The sequence below is a fragment of the Neopsephotus bourkii genome, unplaced genomic scaffold, assembly GCF_033783945.1.
Source record: "Neopsephotus bourkii isolate Nb327-2 ecotype Australia unplaced genomic scaffold, CSIRO-AGI_Nbou_v1 NB_1749, whole genome shotgun sequence".
NCBI classification, from domain to species: domain Eukaryota; kingdom Metazoa; phylum Chordata; class Aves; order Psittaciformes; family Psittacidae; genus Neopsephotus; species Neopsephotus bourkii.
Genome location: NW_026902223.1, coordinates 6414818 through 6430363, shown reverse-complemented (window position 1 = coordinate 6430363; position 15546 = coordinate 6414818). Strand labels below are relative to the sequence as shown.

Below are 15546 nucleotides of genomic sequence, written 5' to 3'. Positions count from 1 at the left end.
GTTTCTTACCCCATCCTGAACTGCATGCAGATAGAAAACCATGATGCATACTATGTGTTTGGCTGTGGGGAGGGTGCCATCCACGCATGCAACACCAGGCATTGCGTTGCCAGAAGGACAGTACATGCTGGACCACATCTGCTGCTGCTCCATTACATGTCCCTGCACCCTTGGCCTGTGCAAGAGCATCAGCAGGTCCTGCATATGGAGGGGGTCAGTGGCACTCCAGGTCCCATGTTTCATAGGCAGGCTCTGCCATCTGCACGTGTGTGAGTGAATGGCTGAGACCCAAAAGGACTTTCTTGTTTCACTTTAAAGGCAATAATGTGCTGCTGTCAAATGCTGCGGGAGCAGACTGTTGTGATGGGTAAATGTGCATGGGGCTGAGTCAGATTTAGGTGTGTTATTGTCTGCATACCTGGACCACACCAGCACCAGGGTTTTCCAGGGATGCCCCTGTGCTCTGCCATGGACTAGGGGTGCTCAGGGCATCCATCTTGGAGCCATCTCGGATGCTTTTAATGCTGAGCTGAAAACACCAGGACAGCCCTGGTGCTGTTGTCAGACTCTGTCAGGTGCCAGCACCTATTTTTATAATAGGCTTGAATTTAGCCTCACAAAATACTTTCAGGCATTACTGCAAATGCCCAGGACTCATTGGCTGCCACATGTCCCTGTTTTGTAGAGAGAGAAATATTAAAACCCTCCCAAGCAGTTGCTCTGCCCATAGGATAAAGAGGATTAAGTCTATATTTGTACCACTGGTCTCATGTTACTTCTGATCCTCCAGCCCTCAGACAGACACAGGGAGACTTGTTGAATTCATCTTTGCAGCAAGAGCTTTATACAGAAGATGTACATAAGAAAATATACAATTTGATTTCTACATAGGAGACAGAGGAGGACATCCCCTTAAAGGTCATATACACTCAATTACAGAGGAATAAATATACATATATTTATATAACTCTTTCAGATTAAAAAAACACAGTTAGGTTGCAACTGTGGTATTGTAATAGCCGTGACAATAAACCACAGTCATCCTGGTGTCCTGCTAGATCCTCTGGGGTATGGGCAGGGAGAAGAGGAGGGGTGCCCAAGCCAGGCTGCGCAGTGCACACCTTCTCCTCTTGGATGTACATGTGTCTTGGTAGACCCCACAGAGTGGGAGGGAATCCAGTCTTCAGATAGCTCCACTTTTGGGGTTTCCCAGTGCTGCTTTGCTTCAAGGATTTCTGGCCAACCTAAAGAGATGCTGCCCTTTGGCACGAAAGAGCAGCTCGGTCTCAAGGCCATCGGTTCTTGGTCATTGCTTCACCTATCCCCCTCAGCCCTGGCCTGCAGGGATCCCCTCCGTGGGAAGGCAGAGGAGTTGCTTTTTATGCATTGAGACCAATTTTCCTGATCAAGCAGCTGGGGAAGGATGCTCCAACCTTCCCTCTTGCTTCCACTGCACTGGAAAGGGAGAGACAGCGACCAACTGTTTGACTGGGGATGCGGGTTATGTTGCCTCTGGGAAAGATGACTGTGTTTTACCGGCAGGATCTAAGTTAGCTTTGTCTTAGTATGGTCATGCATAAAAATGCCTCTTTTAAAATATATAGATGTCGGAAAAGATTGAAAAGGTGGATTCCATCCTGCGATGAGCAGAGAAGCGGGGATTCGGAGGAGGCTGGAGGTGTTTGGATATATCAGAAGTGTTTCCTGATAGGTAGGAGAAGCTTAAAGGAAGGACTCAGAAGTCAGTAGTTTTCTGATGGTTGAAGTGACCGGTCACCAGGACAGGCCATACCGGGGCCTGCTAGGGGGAAAGAAGAGAGAAGGCCACATGTTTAAAGGCATTTTCAAGCAATCAGTAAACTTGTCTGTTTGCTTTTATAGCGAGTGAGTGAAGCCCATACTTGAAAGTGAAGTGTTAGCAGTCAAGGAGCCGTTGGGAGTTCCTACGGAGGAGATGGCTTAGTGCCATCTCTGACCTCTTCTGCTAAATCACTACACGACTCTCGAGTACCTTACCCAAAGCAGCGATGGTCAATGAGCACTTCCTTTGTAAAGGGAGGAACCCAAGGGTGAGGTTCTCAAGAACAGGGAATTCCTTTGGTGCCCCAGTTCAGACTATCCAGGGCAGGTAGATCTGAGGAACTGCCAAGCAGCTTTGCATCTGAAACATGGTCAGTGCCACAAGTCATCGGTCATGAATACAGATCCCCATAGCTGACACCTGAGAAAGCTGCCTGGCTCTCATGAGGTACATGGGGAAGTCAAAGATACTTCATATTCCTTAGAATCATGCTCACCATACTGAGTGGGTTTCTGCATCTGTATTTTGGCACTGACACCCAAAGGTACCAAGCTTTGTCTTCTGCAAGCCTGGAATAAGCAGTTTCCTTTTGTTAACACTGTCAAACTGTTTGAGAGTTTGAGAGAGCTGGATAGAAGGTGCTATAATAAAACCAGGTATAATTTTGCTTTCATCATGAAGGTGTGAACTGGAATTGAGTTTAGGCAAGGAGAAAGAAGGTTAAGAAGGGGCAGACCTGTAAATAAAATACATTTGAGTATTGTGGTTTAGAAAACTGAAGTTCTTCCATCCTCAGAACGGAACTTTATCCACCCCATATGGAATGACTGGTATTTCCATCTCCAATCCATAAAACCTCTGGTACTGCCAGAGAAATAACCACTTTGGGAAGGCTGGCATCATCCCTGACGGTTTGGTCATACATTTACTTTCTCCATCCTGTTATGCATATCCTTAGTGAAGTGGGGACCAAACTGGGTTTCAGGCTTCTGCCTTGTCCTTTCTGTTACCATAGGGTACAGTGACAACCCTGGTTTGGGCAGTGCAGAGTCGCTACACTCCACTTAACAGATGAGCAAAGCTCCCTTTCCCAAGAGCTTATAAACTTTCATGCTCATCCAGAGTCCTTTGGAATCTGTACAGTCTCCAGATGGATTCCTGGGATGGGGAAAAGTGAAATACTTGGGATGGAGTGATGACAGTTGTGGCTTTTTAGCTACTCTGTGTGCTGAGTTTTCAATACTCTTGATAGCATCCAGTTGTGGAAGGTGTTTGTGTGATAGGTTCTCACAGTTGGTGTTTGGATGTCAGCAAGCTCATTGCTCAAAGGAAAGTCAGCCCTGTCTCTGAATCACTTCCTGGCCCAGAGCACTCTATTCAAAGAGTATTTACTGTCTCGAACCTCCTTCTTCTGAGACACTCATTTGAAGGCATCTGCCCTTGTTTTTAAATACATGAGTGTCTTGGATGGGAATTGTAGCTGCTGAAAGGCAGGTGCTGGACCGAGAGCTGCTCCTTATGGAAGACATCTATTTTCACATGGGCTGGACAGCCTGGAGCCAGATTTCCCAGCAGTGTCCTGCCCTGGATTCCAGAGGATCTTTACTAGGGCAAAAGGCTGAGCATCTCAAATCAGTTACAAAAGCATCTGTGATCCCAGCTCAGAGAAAGAGTGGGCTAAACCCACACTTGTTTTGACACTTAATTACACATTTCACCCTTACTTGCTGCCCCAGGCCTGTCTTTAGCCCCATGTTTGTTTTGCAGGGTTTACTCCATCCCTGATGCTCCAGGCAGATTCTCTGTCCTGGGGAGCTCATGAAGCCCAATATTGCCAGGAGATGGAGCATCCCTGAGCAGAGGTGTCCATGGGTGAATGGATGAGCTGCTCTGAGCCAAACCCTAGTGTTACTGAACTCAGAAACAGAAATCAGTGCTAGAACCCTACCAAGGCTTGGTAGATCAGACCAAAAGTGAACTATCTTACGTGTTTAATGGCGGCTTCCCTTCTTGGACCTCTTGGTGGGGAGCTTGCAGGTGCGGAGGGCCGGGGTGTCTCTGATGGACTGTCCCCGGTACTGTGCGGGTGTAGAGCAGGTATCCTCGGTGCGGGTGCGATTGCCCTTCAGCCACCTGGGACATGGGGAGGAAGAAGACCAGGAGCTTAGGAGAGGCACAAAGCACCATAAGTGGAAAGGGAAGGATGGGGAGCGAGCTGCCGAGGACGGATGCATCCTTTAGCATCCCCGTCTTACGACGATGCTCAGGGAGACCCAGGGGAGGGATGTGTGGTGCCGTACTTGCGCAGATGTGCGAGCTGGCAGTTGCAGTGCCAGGCGTTGCGGGACAGCGTCAGCGTCTCCAGTTTGTCGAAGGGGAAGTTGCGGGGCAGCTGGGTGAGCCGGTTGTTCTCCACGTGAGCCGTCTTCAGCACCGTCACGCCGGCGAATGCGTTGTCTGCAAACTGAAGCACAGGGGTTTCCGATGAGGAACATTGAGTTAGAGAAGGGGGAATTCAAACCTGAGTGTCTCTGTTCAAGACTTAGTGGTATAAGCATGGGAAGAGGAGTGGGACGGTGTCCTGGCTCGCTGGAAGCTTTGGACACCTAACAGAGGCATCAAGCTAGTGGGCTCATGGGGTGAAAGCTCCATCCCAAATCCATATGGGGTTGACTTTGTGCTACATCCCTAAATAAAGAGAAGTCTGGCAGCCTTCTCTATTTTTGAGCCATACTTCTCTGTTCTAAATGAAGATATTTTCTGGGTGTATTCCTTTCCAAGGCTGGAAACCCTCCCAGTGCCTGGAATGGCTGAAGGAGGGAGTGTTTGTGGCGCCTGAAGGGGCTGTAGACTTTGGCAGTGCCCGGGGGCTCCGAGTGGAAAGTTACACTTGGCATCTGAGCAGTGCAGGAATAGAGGCGGGTTTCCAGCACCTCAACCTCCTCTGTTTTTCCTCATCTCCAATGAGTTGCTTGCAGGGGATGCTGCAGGATTTATCTTGATTAATGGGAAGGCTTTAAGGGAGAGTCTCCCTTAAAAAAGCTGCCAAAGAGAGGAGAGAGGCTGCAGACCTGGCTCCAATCTTCCCTGAGGCCTCATCCTGCCTTTTTTCACCCCGTGGTTACTCAGGTTGGAAAGTTTCTTCTTGAAATCAACTCCTTCAACGCAAACTTCCTCAGTGGCGATGCTTTGGAGAGGGGGTAATTGACAAAGCACAAAGCTCCTCCTGGCTATGACAGAGCTTTTCTCCCCCTTCCCAAAGCTGGGGGGGAAAGATTTCTCTGAAGGGTGGAGAGGAGGCTCACTGTGTCCACCAGAACCCCCCCCTCCCAGTCAAGGACCTCTGCTCCCATTGCTGACAAGAACCTTGCACTTCAGATGGCACCATCAGGGTGCGTTGAAGCTCTCTAAGCTAAAAAGCCTGACAGGGAAAACCCACTATTTTAAGCTGTGAACTTGTGTCATCTTCCAAATTAAGCAACGCTGGATAGGATTAGATCTTAGCTAAGAGGCTCCCAGAGCTGTTGGACAGGCAGCGGGGCTGGCCCCTGTGGTCCAGCACTGCGCTGACCTCAGTAGGTTTCAGTGTGCTGATAGGGGAGCTGCTCAGAGATGCTGGCACGCCGTGCAGTGGGGCGGCAGCCTGGCCGTGTTCTGCCTTGGACAGTGGTGTACTGTCTCAGCTGCTCATTCCTCTCCCAGCCCCATGAGGAGAGCTCACATCTGCTGCTTACAGCCGCTGCGCTGCCTGCCAGAGCACGCGTTTGGGAAGAAATGGGTTGTTTCTTCCCTTATTTAGCTGGAGGAGTGATTGCTGCTCTAAGTTATTTGGCAATAAATACACAGAGAAAGGTGTATGTAAAGCTTCCATTGCCTGCCTTCATGTTGATGTATGTGGTGGGTCATGGCCCGGGACCGATGGGGGTCCATGATGCTGGTGGATTGCTTTGGGAGCCCCATGCTGGAGCTGTGGAGTAGCCTGAGCGCTCTCCTCGTTCTGCTCGATGTAATATAGGCTGGGATAGCTTTGAGTGGAAGGGTTCTGCAGTTAATCAGCTCAAAACTCTTGCAGGGACAGCTGAGGACAGTGTTTTTGTGTACGAGGAAGAGCTGCAGTCAAGATGCCAGCGGCACTTGAGTATTTGGTGGTGATTTCCTAGGTGGTGAGACCTCTGTGATGAGATGTCTCCTAGCAGTGCACAGCTCATGCGTGGGCTGTTTGGATATGAGACCTTTGAGGTTTTGAAGAGAAAGCTCTGAGCTGTGCTCCTGACAAGGAATATGAGCCCTAAAGCTGCAGTGCTGATCCCTTGGACTGGTGTCCTATTGGGCTGTTGGGGAGGAAAGGGGGCATCTGTCAGAAGAACCTTCAAAGGTCCTGTCTATAGGGGGTCACTGAACAGAAGAAAGTGGGCTTTGCTGGTTAGCACTGTTAATCCTTGCTTTCTGGCCAATCCAAGGACATTTAATTCCCTGCAGCACCCCAGCATCATGAGTTAGTCTAACGTGTAACCTGGGACACTGATGTCTCTACAGCTGGTACATCATTTAAGCTGTGATTTGTGACTTGTGCATGATGAAACTGCATTAAACCCAAGTGTACAGAAGTGCTGGGACAGCATGTCTGAGGGATTGCCTAGAGAGGTCACTGGGTTCTTTTCAGTGTTGAGTTTGCTTATTCTCATCCTGGAGATGTTAGTGCTGAGAGTGTACAAGGGCTTAAATACTGAGTGCTACTGAGCTGTTACAGGTGGTGTTGCTCTCCACCTGGACATGCTCTAATCCAGTTTTTGAGCATTTTGGGTGCTATATCCCCTTGAAAACTCTGGTGTTCTCTATTCCTGGTAGATTTCAGGTGTTTTCATCCCTATGAGGCTCTATGAGTTGCTCTTTGTTGCTAAGAAATTCTCTTTTTCATCGCATCTTCCTGCATGTGGTGGGTATTGCTCAGCTGTGAAGTCCTCACCTGTATTCCCTTTGTCTATGGGCTTCCTGGCAAAGCATCATCCCAGGGAGAGCTGTTCTGCTCACCTGCAGCCTGCTCTCTTTCCAGCTATGTGGGGTGCACCTAGGACATCAGGATGCTGCTGCTCTTGCACTCTGCTTGTTTCTGTTCTGGTATTTCAGAGGTCCAAATGCAAGTGATTCCCTAAGTGTGATGCTGCTGCCTTTTCTCATAGAAAAGGAAGGGGGTTGTTTTGCCATTTGGGATACCTGAATGTCTTTCCTTCTCCTCCTCCTCTCCAGTGGGAACAGGGCCCCTTTGTAAGATGCTGCGTGAGTTCCTTTTGAGACAGCATCAATAAACAAACCTTTCCTTGTAACGTGTAAAGTTCGGAGGCAGGGGGGAGGTGAAGGGCCTTAAGCCTACCTGTCTGCAAGGCATGGGTGAGAAATCACTGCTATTCGTAGCCCCTCTCCCCTCCCAACCTACAACAGGTACCCAGGCTGAAGGAAGGAGGCAGAGCAGTTGAGCTCTGCAAGGTGGCAGTGCTCCTCAATCCCTTGAGTCAGGAGGCAGACACCCGCCTCTCATCCCACACCTCGTGTCTGGCATGATGGAAGGTTGCTATTTGTCCTGGAGCATCCCAAATGCCTTTGTTAATGTCTGGTGTCACCTCCGGCTTGGGAGGGAATGTGTCGCCTTTCCAGGGAGTTTGAACAACACCAGATGATTTGGGTTTGCATAAAATAACCCAACAGAAGGGTGGAGTGCTCTCATCCCTCACTTGAGCTGCTGTCGGCTGGCCAGTGCCTTGATGTCTGCAGAGCCTGCAGACCTGCATCTCCCCTCTCCTCTGCAAGGGAGGGACAGCAAACAGAGGGGCTTTGTGAAGGAGAAGCAAATCAAGCCCCACGTTTCTTATCTGGAGCAAATGGAAGAGAAAGGACTCACCTTCTTCAGTTTCATGTTGTCCAGGTGGAGCGTCTGCAGGTATCGCCCGAAGGACTGGAAGGCATTGTCAGGGATGACCTCAATTGGGTTATGAGAAAGCTTCAGCTCCTCCAGCACTCTCAGCTTACTCATTGCATTCACAGGGTAGCTGCTCAGCTGGTTCTTGTCCAGGTGGAGAACAGCGAGGTTTTCCACGTCCTCCAGGGCCCCAGGTAGGAGGTTGGTGAGGGAGTTATCAGAGAGGTAGAGCCAGCGCAGGTCTTTAGCCCCACTGAAGACCCCTGGTTTCAGCTCCTGGATCTTATTGCTGCCTAAGTGCAGGATGAAGAGGTTGACAAGAGGGGAGAGGACCCCTTTGGGTAGGTCTGGGATCTTGTTCTGGTCCAGGTACAGGTAGGTGAGCTCAGAGAGGTCATCGAAGGCTCCTGGCTTAATGACACTGATCTGGTTGTCAGTGAGGTAGAGGTAGACCAGGCTCTTGAGCCCCCGGAAGGCTCCGGTTGAGATCTCCTTGATCCGTGAGCTCTGGAGGTGCAGGGACACCAGCTTCTTCATGTCGCGGAAGCCGTTGGTGGGCAGGACGGGGAAGTTGTTCTTCTGCAGGTTGAGAAGCCGCGTTTGCTCGGGCACCTTGGGGATCTTCTTCAGCCCCGCGTTGTCGCAGATGACGTGCTGCAGGTCCCCACCGTGGCAGTGGCAGCTCGGGGGACATGCCTGCACGATGGAGGCGAGACACGCCAGGAGGACACTGAGGAAGAAGCCCGGCCGGTACATGGTCAGATGTGGAACTGGTGTGGTGGGAAGAGAAGCAGGAGGAGGAGAAGGAGGGAGATGGGTGGGAGAGAAGAGAGGAACTGTGTTTGCAGCATGCTGAACACAGCCCTATTTATAATGTTATTAAAAAGCAAAATCCCTTCCCACAAACCGCAGGCAGCAGCCAGTTGGAAGCAACTGGCTTTGGGAACTTGCTGTGAGCTTAACCCCTTGGCACCAGGCAGAGCAGTATCCATGGTCCTGCCAGGCCCTGCTGCTCAAGAGACTGAGCCGAGGTAGTTTTCCTCTCTGCAATAGGGAGAACAAGCAGAGACCTGCTCTGTGGGGAACCCCTTTGGTCCAGATTTATCAGCTGGGGGGGAAACAACCTATTTTGGTTGAACAGAGTAGCAGGGAGCACTGATGAGCTCCACAGGCACCTCGAGCTGAAGCTCCTGGGATGCATTTAGCCTCAGCTGGCCTGGGGAGAAGCATCGTGTCCTGTTACCACAGGGGAAGGTGTTTTGGGGATCTCATCTTGTTGATTTCAAAGGAATTTGCCTGAGAAGGGATGGGAAATGATGGGAGTGATACAGGGTCATGCCAGAGGCCAACAACTACTGCTGTAGTTGCTCTTGCAACTGCAAGGTTGAAGACCTGCAGATCCAGGCTGCATGTAGGAGTTGGCCAAGAAAGGGAGAACGAAGACAGGTCTTCTGGTCTTTCTGCTGCATCTTTTCCTATGAGTGTGACCCATGCATGGCCATGGTCAGGAGACCTGTGTGAGGGGGTTTATCTCGGCACGTGGCACTGTGGGGCAGTGGCTGTTGCCTTCTAACAAGGGATGGAGCAGTGGAAGAGCCTGTGGGGTATGGGATGTGCAATGCTAGACAGTGATGCCCTGCTGTGTGTAGGTTGGGTGGGTGGCAATGCCTTTGGCTCCCAGGATGAAGCTATGGACAGGGGAAGGTGTAAGCATTGGTAAAGGGATGGTGACAGAGCAAGGAAATCACGGCTGGAGCTGGGAGCAGGGTTTGCCCTGGCCCCTCGCTCAGGGTAGCAATGGCAAAGGTGAGTTAACCCAAGGGATGCCAATGGAGAAGGCGAAAGCAAAGTGGTTAAAAGCCCCAGCGCCTGCTTCTGTGAGCGTGAAGGGAGAGATGCAGGGGTTGCGGGGTGGGGTTTGGAACTGGAACATTTTGAACTGATTTCCAGCCAGGTCCTGGCTGCAGGGCCCAGCACATAACTGTGAGCTTGTTGAGAGCTGCGCTCCCGAGCCTGGCTGCAGAGCCCCAGCGGAGCTCTTGCAGAGGCGAGACAGGCTCAAGAAAGGGAGGAAATCCAAGGGCTGACTTAGGACACAGACCGGTTATTCACCGAGATTCCTGGGTTTTTCCATTGTTGCTGTGAGGAATCAGCCAGCACCGCTGAGCGTGCTCCTGTGGTGCTATGCAAGCTGCCTGCCAGCCCTGTCAGTACGAACCGTGTTTTCATTGCATGACCAGTCTGGGGGAGAAAAAGGGTGTCTGGGGTGTGACTGTAGGCTCTGGTGAGCCTGTGGTGCAGAGGGAATGATGATGTAATGTGGGATCTCAATGCAAACTGGTCCATGTCAGGCTTCCAGTGTTCGCCAGCCCTGCTGTGGAGCAGCCGTGGCCTTGCCGCTCACCTCGGCACCACGGTGATGGTGCTCAGGTATTGGAACAGGCTGCCCAAGTGTTCACACACCGTGTAGATAAGGCCCAAAGTGCCATGGGTTAGTGGTGGTCTTGGCAGTGCTGAGGTAAAGGCTGGACTTGATCTTAAAGGTTTTTTCCAACCTGGTTGATTTTATGATGCTCAGCAGTTCTCCTCCCTCATCTCCAGAGGGATGCTCTGACCATAGGAGCTCCAGGCTCCTGCCAGTGGGACCTCCTGATAGACTTATACTGTAGGATTTAAAACTTTGACCAAAACAGTGGTATCTTTGCTTATGCCTGATTCAGTGGGCACCACAATGGTCATGTGAATGCTTTAACCTCTGGAGTAGCTCTTTGAGTGTCTTGGTCAGGACCTTTGAGACAGTGAAAGAGGAGGCAGACAGAAGAATTGCCTCCTTTGCATCTCCAGATGCCCTGTAAGTGTGTGCTGCTCATAAAGCTCAGCTGGGTTGTTGATGGGGAAAGAGAAACTTCACCTCTAAAGCATCATCTTCCATCCACTGATTGATAGCCTTGTCTTTTCTTTGAGCAGGTTCAACCACCTTCAGTCTTGTAATCATTTGATGACCAGTTCCTGCAGTTACATACCAGCTGTTGCTCTGTGTGAGAGCAACTGATGGGTGAGATTTAAACCCCAGCCTGTTTCTGCTGGACACTGAAGCTAGGTCGTGTATCCATCCATGCTCCTTCCCTGAGTGCAGCTGATGGCTGATGTTTGGTTTTCCCATCCCCTTACAAAAAATACCAGCCTAACAGCTTGCTGCTTCTGCAGGAAGAGTCAGATTGGAGCAGAAAAGGTGAGGGCCATAAATACATCCCACCCATGTGTATTTCTGGAACCAGGCCCTTTTCAGAGGTTAAACTGCCCAAACCTCAAACCACCTTCTCTTCTTTCTTCTTCTGAGGATAAATTTCCCTTTCTCTCAACCTTTATCTCTTTGCTGAGACTGAAGATTCTGGGGGACATGGGCACTGTGTCCTTGCAGAGGTGCCCATGTTGTGGCTATGGACACAAATAGAACCTGTAGCTTCCTTGTGAAGATGTTATGATGCTGGTGCAAGGTGGAAGCTGTCCCTAAGGGCTCCCCAGTGCCTGCAGCAGAGATCAGTAGGTGCTGGGTTAGGCTCAGTCCCACGGTGGGATGCAGCAGGGCAGCGCTACCAGGGCAAAGGTGTCTCCTCCTCAGCTCCATTTCTCCAGGCACAAACGCTGGATAAAGGGAAGTTCTTTCCTCTGATGCCGTTTGGCTGCTGTGCCCTGGTGAGCGCATTCGTGTGGCTGGAGCTGGTTGGCCTCTGCCTGGGCTGGCTCCTTGCCCTGGGCTCCCGGCTGCTTGTGCTCTTCCCACACCGGGTTCCTCAGCCCTCAACCGGCCAGCAGACATCCAGGGATCCTCAAAAGCTCTCCCGGGTCCCGCTCGTGGGTGGCTGGCGGTCTGGAGGTGACAATGGCACCAGTGTCAGTGTTCCCTCTGCAGCAGCGGGATACCGCAATGAGCTGGGGCTGGTCCAGCCCCTACCCCACTGCTCCCCCGGGGCCGGCGCTGCTGGGACACAGCAGAAGAGGCAGGATTATCCTCCTGCCATCCTCTCCTTCTCAATTGATGAGCAGTTGTGCAAACATTCCTGGTGCTGGGTAAGCTGCAGATGCTGGGCTCCCTCCTCGCCTCCTCAGAGGCATTGTGGGATAAGCAAATAAATACAGCTTTGGAAACAGTACAAATATAGACGTGGGTTGGTTCTTTGGTGCTGCAGGTCAGAGCTGGTTTGATACGGCACTGGGGATGGTCTTTTCCGTGTTTAATCTGTGTTTTTGTTAGTATTAACAGTTCTGGCCTATGGAGATAGCTCCATGTTAAAATATTCCATTGCTCACTTAAGCCTGATCCTGGAGCTTTTAAGGGGCTCCAGATCTGGTTTTGCATTACAGTGCACACCAGCAGTCACCTTCTTGAAGGGGTCTCCTTTTGCTGGCTGGAGGCGAGGGCTCAGGCAGCTTTGGGGGTGCCTGGGGTGCACAAGCTGTCCCCACTTGCAGCCTGCACAGCATCAGCCCTTGTGGAGCTGAGCCCCTGATGATGCTCAGCACTAGGTGGGAGAAGGTGCAATCTCTGCAGTGTCCTGGGGGTTGCAGTGTCTGAGGAGCCTCAGTGGGTGGGCAATGGGAAGCCCCAGAGGGTCTCCTGGCTCCTTCCTCCTCTTCCAGGCAGTACCTGGGAAATCCCTGGCTGTGGGTGATGTGCAGTACCCCCCTCAGTGACAATGGCATGTGAGGCTCTGAGCTCACACCTGAGTTACCGTTTCTATTTCACACGTTGAAGGATGCTGCTCTTTGTGATAAGAGGGCCAAGCTGCTTGTTGAGCTGGAGGAGGTGATGGTGGGTGCAGCCATTCCCTCTGATGGTTTTCTTCCATTGTAGCATGGCCTCCACCCATTGACAGGCTTCCAGTTTGGCTCCTTGTTGATGTCCACCCTTCCCTTCTGACCCCAGCAGCTGCTGCATGATGCTCGTGGCCTCTCCTGCCCTTACTGCCTCTCCCCACCCTTGCAAGGCACCGGGCATCCCCCAGCAGCCCATCGCTCTTGCTGGCTCTGAAGAAGAAGGGGCTTTCTTCACTTGCAAAACACATCAGATCCATGCAAGACCAGGGTCTTTCCCAAATGCTGCCCAGCAATGAGTCCCCTCTGTTGCCAAGATGGAAAACTGACTCCACGTGGTGATTGTCTTGGCCTTGGCCAAAGTGAGGCCTCCCCATCCCATCCCTTTTGGGGAGGACCTGTCACGGAGGTGGTTTCAGAAGCTATAGGAATGTGCTGTGAGAACATTTACAGTGCTGCATGAAAGCAAACAGATCCTGGACTTCCAACCATGTCTTCAGTGGGAGCTGAGCTCTCCGAATCCATATGGATGTTACCTTTGCCCCTAGGCTTTTTCCAGCTTTCCTTCCCCAGCAGCATTGAGCATTCAGGTACCCCCAGCCCAGTGGTTTTCTACAAGACACATCTCCTCTGCCTTTTTTCCTTGCAATTCCACTTTTCCTAATTGCCTTGGGGCAAGGGAATGGATGGAGTTAATTACACAGCAAGGACCTTTAACCAAGCTGTGGATAAGCCAGTAAGTAACTTCACATGGTTTTTGCTGCTCGCTTCTGTAATGCTGGCAGGGCTGGGAAAACACTTGCAAGCCTTAAGACCTGAGCTCAACCTGGATAGAAGAGAGGCAGCTTTAACTCCAGACCACGAGGAGCAGCTTGTCCTGACTGTGCCATAACAGGAGGTTAATCTGCAGCAGCAGCCACCTTCTGGGTTGCCCATTTTTGCAGCGGTCTCCTCCCGAGGCAAAGCCATTGCGTGCTGCAGCACAAAGACGGTGCTTTGGGCACCTGATATTTATGGGAGCTTTTTAAGCCCCATCCAAACTGGGACTGTTTGGGATCAGTCTGGGTGGGGAGAAACGCCAGCAGGGTGGCCACGCTTGGTTTGTCCGACAAGACCTGCTTGTTTGTGTCCTTTTTGACACAAAGCTGTACTGTTGCTGGGGAAGGAGATTAAACCTCGCTGTGACATAGGCTGGACACGGTCAGAAGTTGTTTTTTGCAGTGCTAAAGTTGACTTGGAATATTCCAATACAATCTGGGATAGTGGGAGAGCTCCAAAGCAAAGGGACACGTCCGCAGAGGACAGCGAAGTTCAGGGTGATCTTGGTAGTGAGGGAAGATGCTCGGTTGAGGATGCGTTGGAGCTGGCTGTGAAGGGATAGGCTGGGTTTAACTGATGGAGCTACCCAAGACAGACAACATGCTCAGCATGGGTTTAGGGATAATGAGATCCATCGGGCATGTTACACTGAGAGAGGTCCAAAAGGCCTCTTAGAGGTCTCTCAGCACATCTCTTGGGTTGCCAGTCTGCTTTCTGTTGCTCATTATGCCCTCTCTGAAGTCTTAAAATCCCTATTATTTCATGGTCAATTTGCTGCTTTTTTCCAAGGCCAACATTGTCTTCAGCAAAGCTCAGTTTCTGTAGGGTTCAGTTTGGTGGTTCCAGCCCTGCCATCATCCTCCAGCGTGGCATAACCAAAGGGTGGTGACAAGGGCCATAAAGAGCCTCTCTGAGCATCATTCAGGCCTGGGGGGGTGTTCCTTCTGCAGCTCTGCCCTTGTGCTCCAGTCTCACCCAGTATAACCCCACTGGTGGGACTGAAACCAGCCGTTTCATCACAGCCTCTCAGCAGCGGTTGAACACAGGTGGGTGTTTTATTGCCACCGAACACTGGAGAGAACCGAGGAGCAGAGCGCTGATGCAACGCGGTCCAAGTAATGCCATCAATAAGTGGCACGGCCGGGGATAAGCCATGATCCTCACAGCTCCCTCTCTCCCCACCAGCTCAATCTGCCTCCCCACTGCTTACTGAGGAGACTGGAGTCTCATTGTGTGCACTTTATTTTGCCTTTTTAGACGCTTCCTTCTCCAGGCTGTTTTGCCTGTTCCGCAGGGGCCGGTGTTTAAACAGCGCGAGCAGGAAATGTTTGTGAAATGGTGCTTTGAAAAACACACTTCTAAGATGTTCTTTTTATTCGTGGTTTAGACAGAGGCTGGGGAGGCACAAAGAGTGATTCTCCTGTCGGCAGGAGTTAGGCAGCAGTTTGTTTTGGAGCTGTTGTTGCTAAAGGCAGGGTTGATCCGCGTGATGGGCACTGAGGGTCACTTGTGGTCCTCACAATAAGCTAAGCTTTACAGTCAATTGTACTCCTGTAGCTTCTCCCAGAGCCAAGGGTCTGAGCTGGACTCTGCCTCTGCAGAGCTTTGCTTTGACAGCAGATACAGCTCCAGTGGAAATTATGGAGCTGATGCAGAAATGATTGGGTGAGGTTTTCTGGAGTGAATTACACCAGATGACAAGGCTAGAGGATGCTAAGTGTCCCTTTGGGTCTTGAAAGCTATGAATCTGCGTGGATAGAGAATGCTAAGTGTCCCTTTGGGCCTTGAGAGATAGGAATCTTTGTGGCTATCTCCAAGCTTAAATTGCTAGATGGGGTTTTGTGGAAGCATTGTTTCATCTCCTGCTGACGATGGAGCTGTTGGAGGATGCTCCACGTGTCAAATGAGGATAGGGAAGGATATGGCATTTGTGCGAGGGCTTGCTGCAGCCCCTGGCTTGATCTTGGGAATGCAGTTGGGGAAAACACTATCCCAAGGGAGAAATACTGGGAAATTGAGGAGCAACATCCTGGTGTTTGGCTGCAGAGAGCAATGCTGGTGCAGGCGGGCAGGGGAAGGCAGCGATCAGGCAGCAGGCTGGAGGTTCAGACCCACGTTGCTGTCTGGGAAGCCCATTGCTGATGGTGTGAGGGTGTTTATGGGGACAAGCCGCAGGCCAAGGCACGGACAGGCAGTG

The 15546-nt window shown here is 51.2% G+C and overlaps 2 protein-coding genes across 3 annotated transcripts in view; one reads left to right on the top strand and one right to left on the bottom strand.

The window, feature by feature from the left end:
* Nucleotides 1-15546, top strand: part of ACSF2 (acyl-CoA synthetase family member 2) — a 35454-nt gene that overhangs the window by 14580 nt on the left and 5328 nt on the right. The gene's annotated exons all lie outside the window — the stretch shown is intronic.
* Nucleotides 822-8792, bottom strand: CHAD (chondroadherin). 2 transcript variants are annotated; one of them, XM_061376949.1, is made up of 4 exons: nt 7698-8792; nt 4102-4265; nt 3789-3934; nt 822-1801 (listed from the first exon to the last, which is right to left on the bottom strand). In XM_061376949.1, exons 1-3 carry the CDS (start codon nt 8469-8471, stop codon nt 3793-3795), a joined length of 1080 nt encoding a protein of 359 aa, XP_061232933.1. In that variant the 5' UTR covers nt 8472-8792; the 3' UTR covers nt 822-1801; nt 3789-3792. The 2 variants fall into 2 exon arrangements, with proteins under 2 accessions (XP_061232933.1, XP_061232932.1); XM_061376948.1 differs by having other exon boundaries at nt 822-1798; nt 7698-8790.

Coding starts and splice junctions, on each gene's coding strand:
- CHAD (XM_061376949.1), bottom strand. CDS start 8,471: ATGTACCGGCCGGGCTTCTTCCTCAGTGTCCTCCTGGCGTGTCTCGCC. Junction 4,266..7,697: donor ACAACATGAAACTGAAGAAG/GTGAGTCCTTTC, acceptor CCTGTGCTTCAG/TTTGCAGACAACGCATTCGC. Junction 3,935..4,101: donor CAGCTCGCACATCTGCGCAA/GTACGGCACCAC, acceptor CCCATGTCCCAG/GTGGCTGAAGGGCAATCGCA.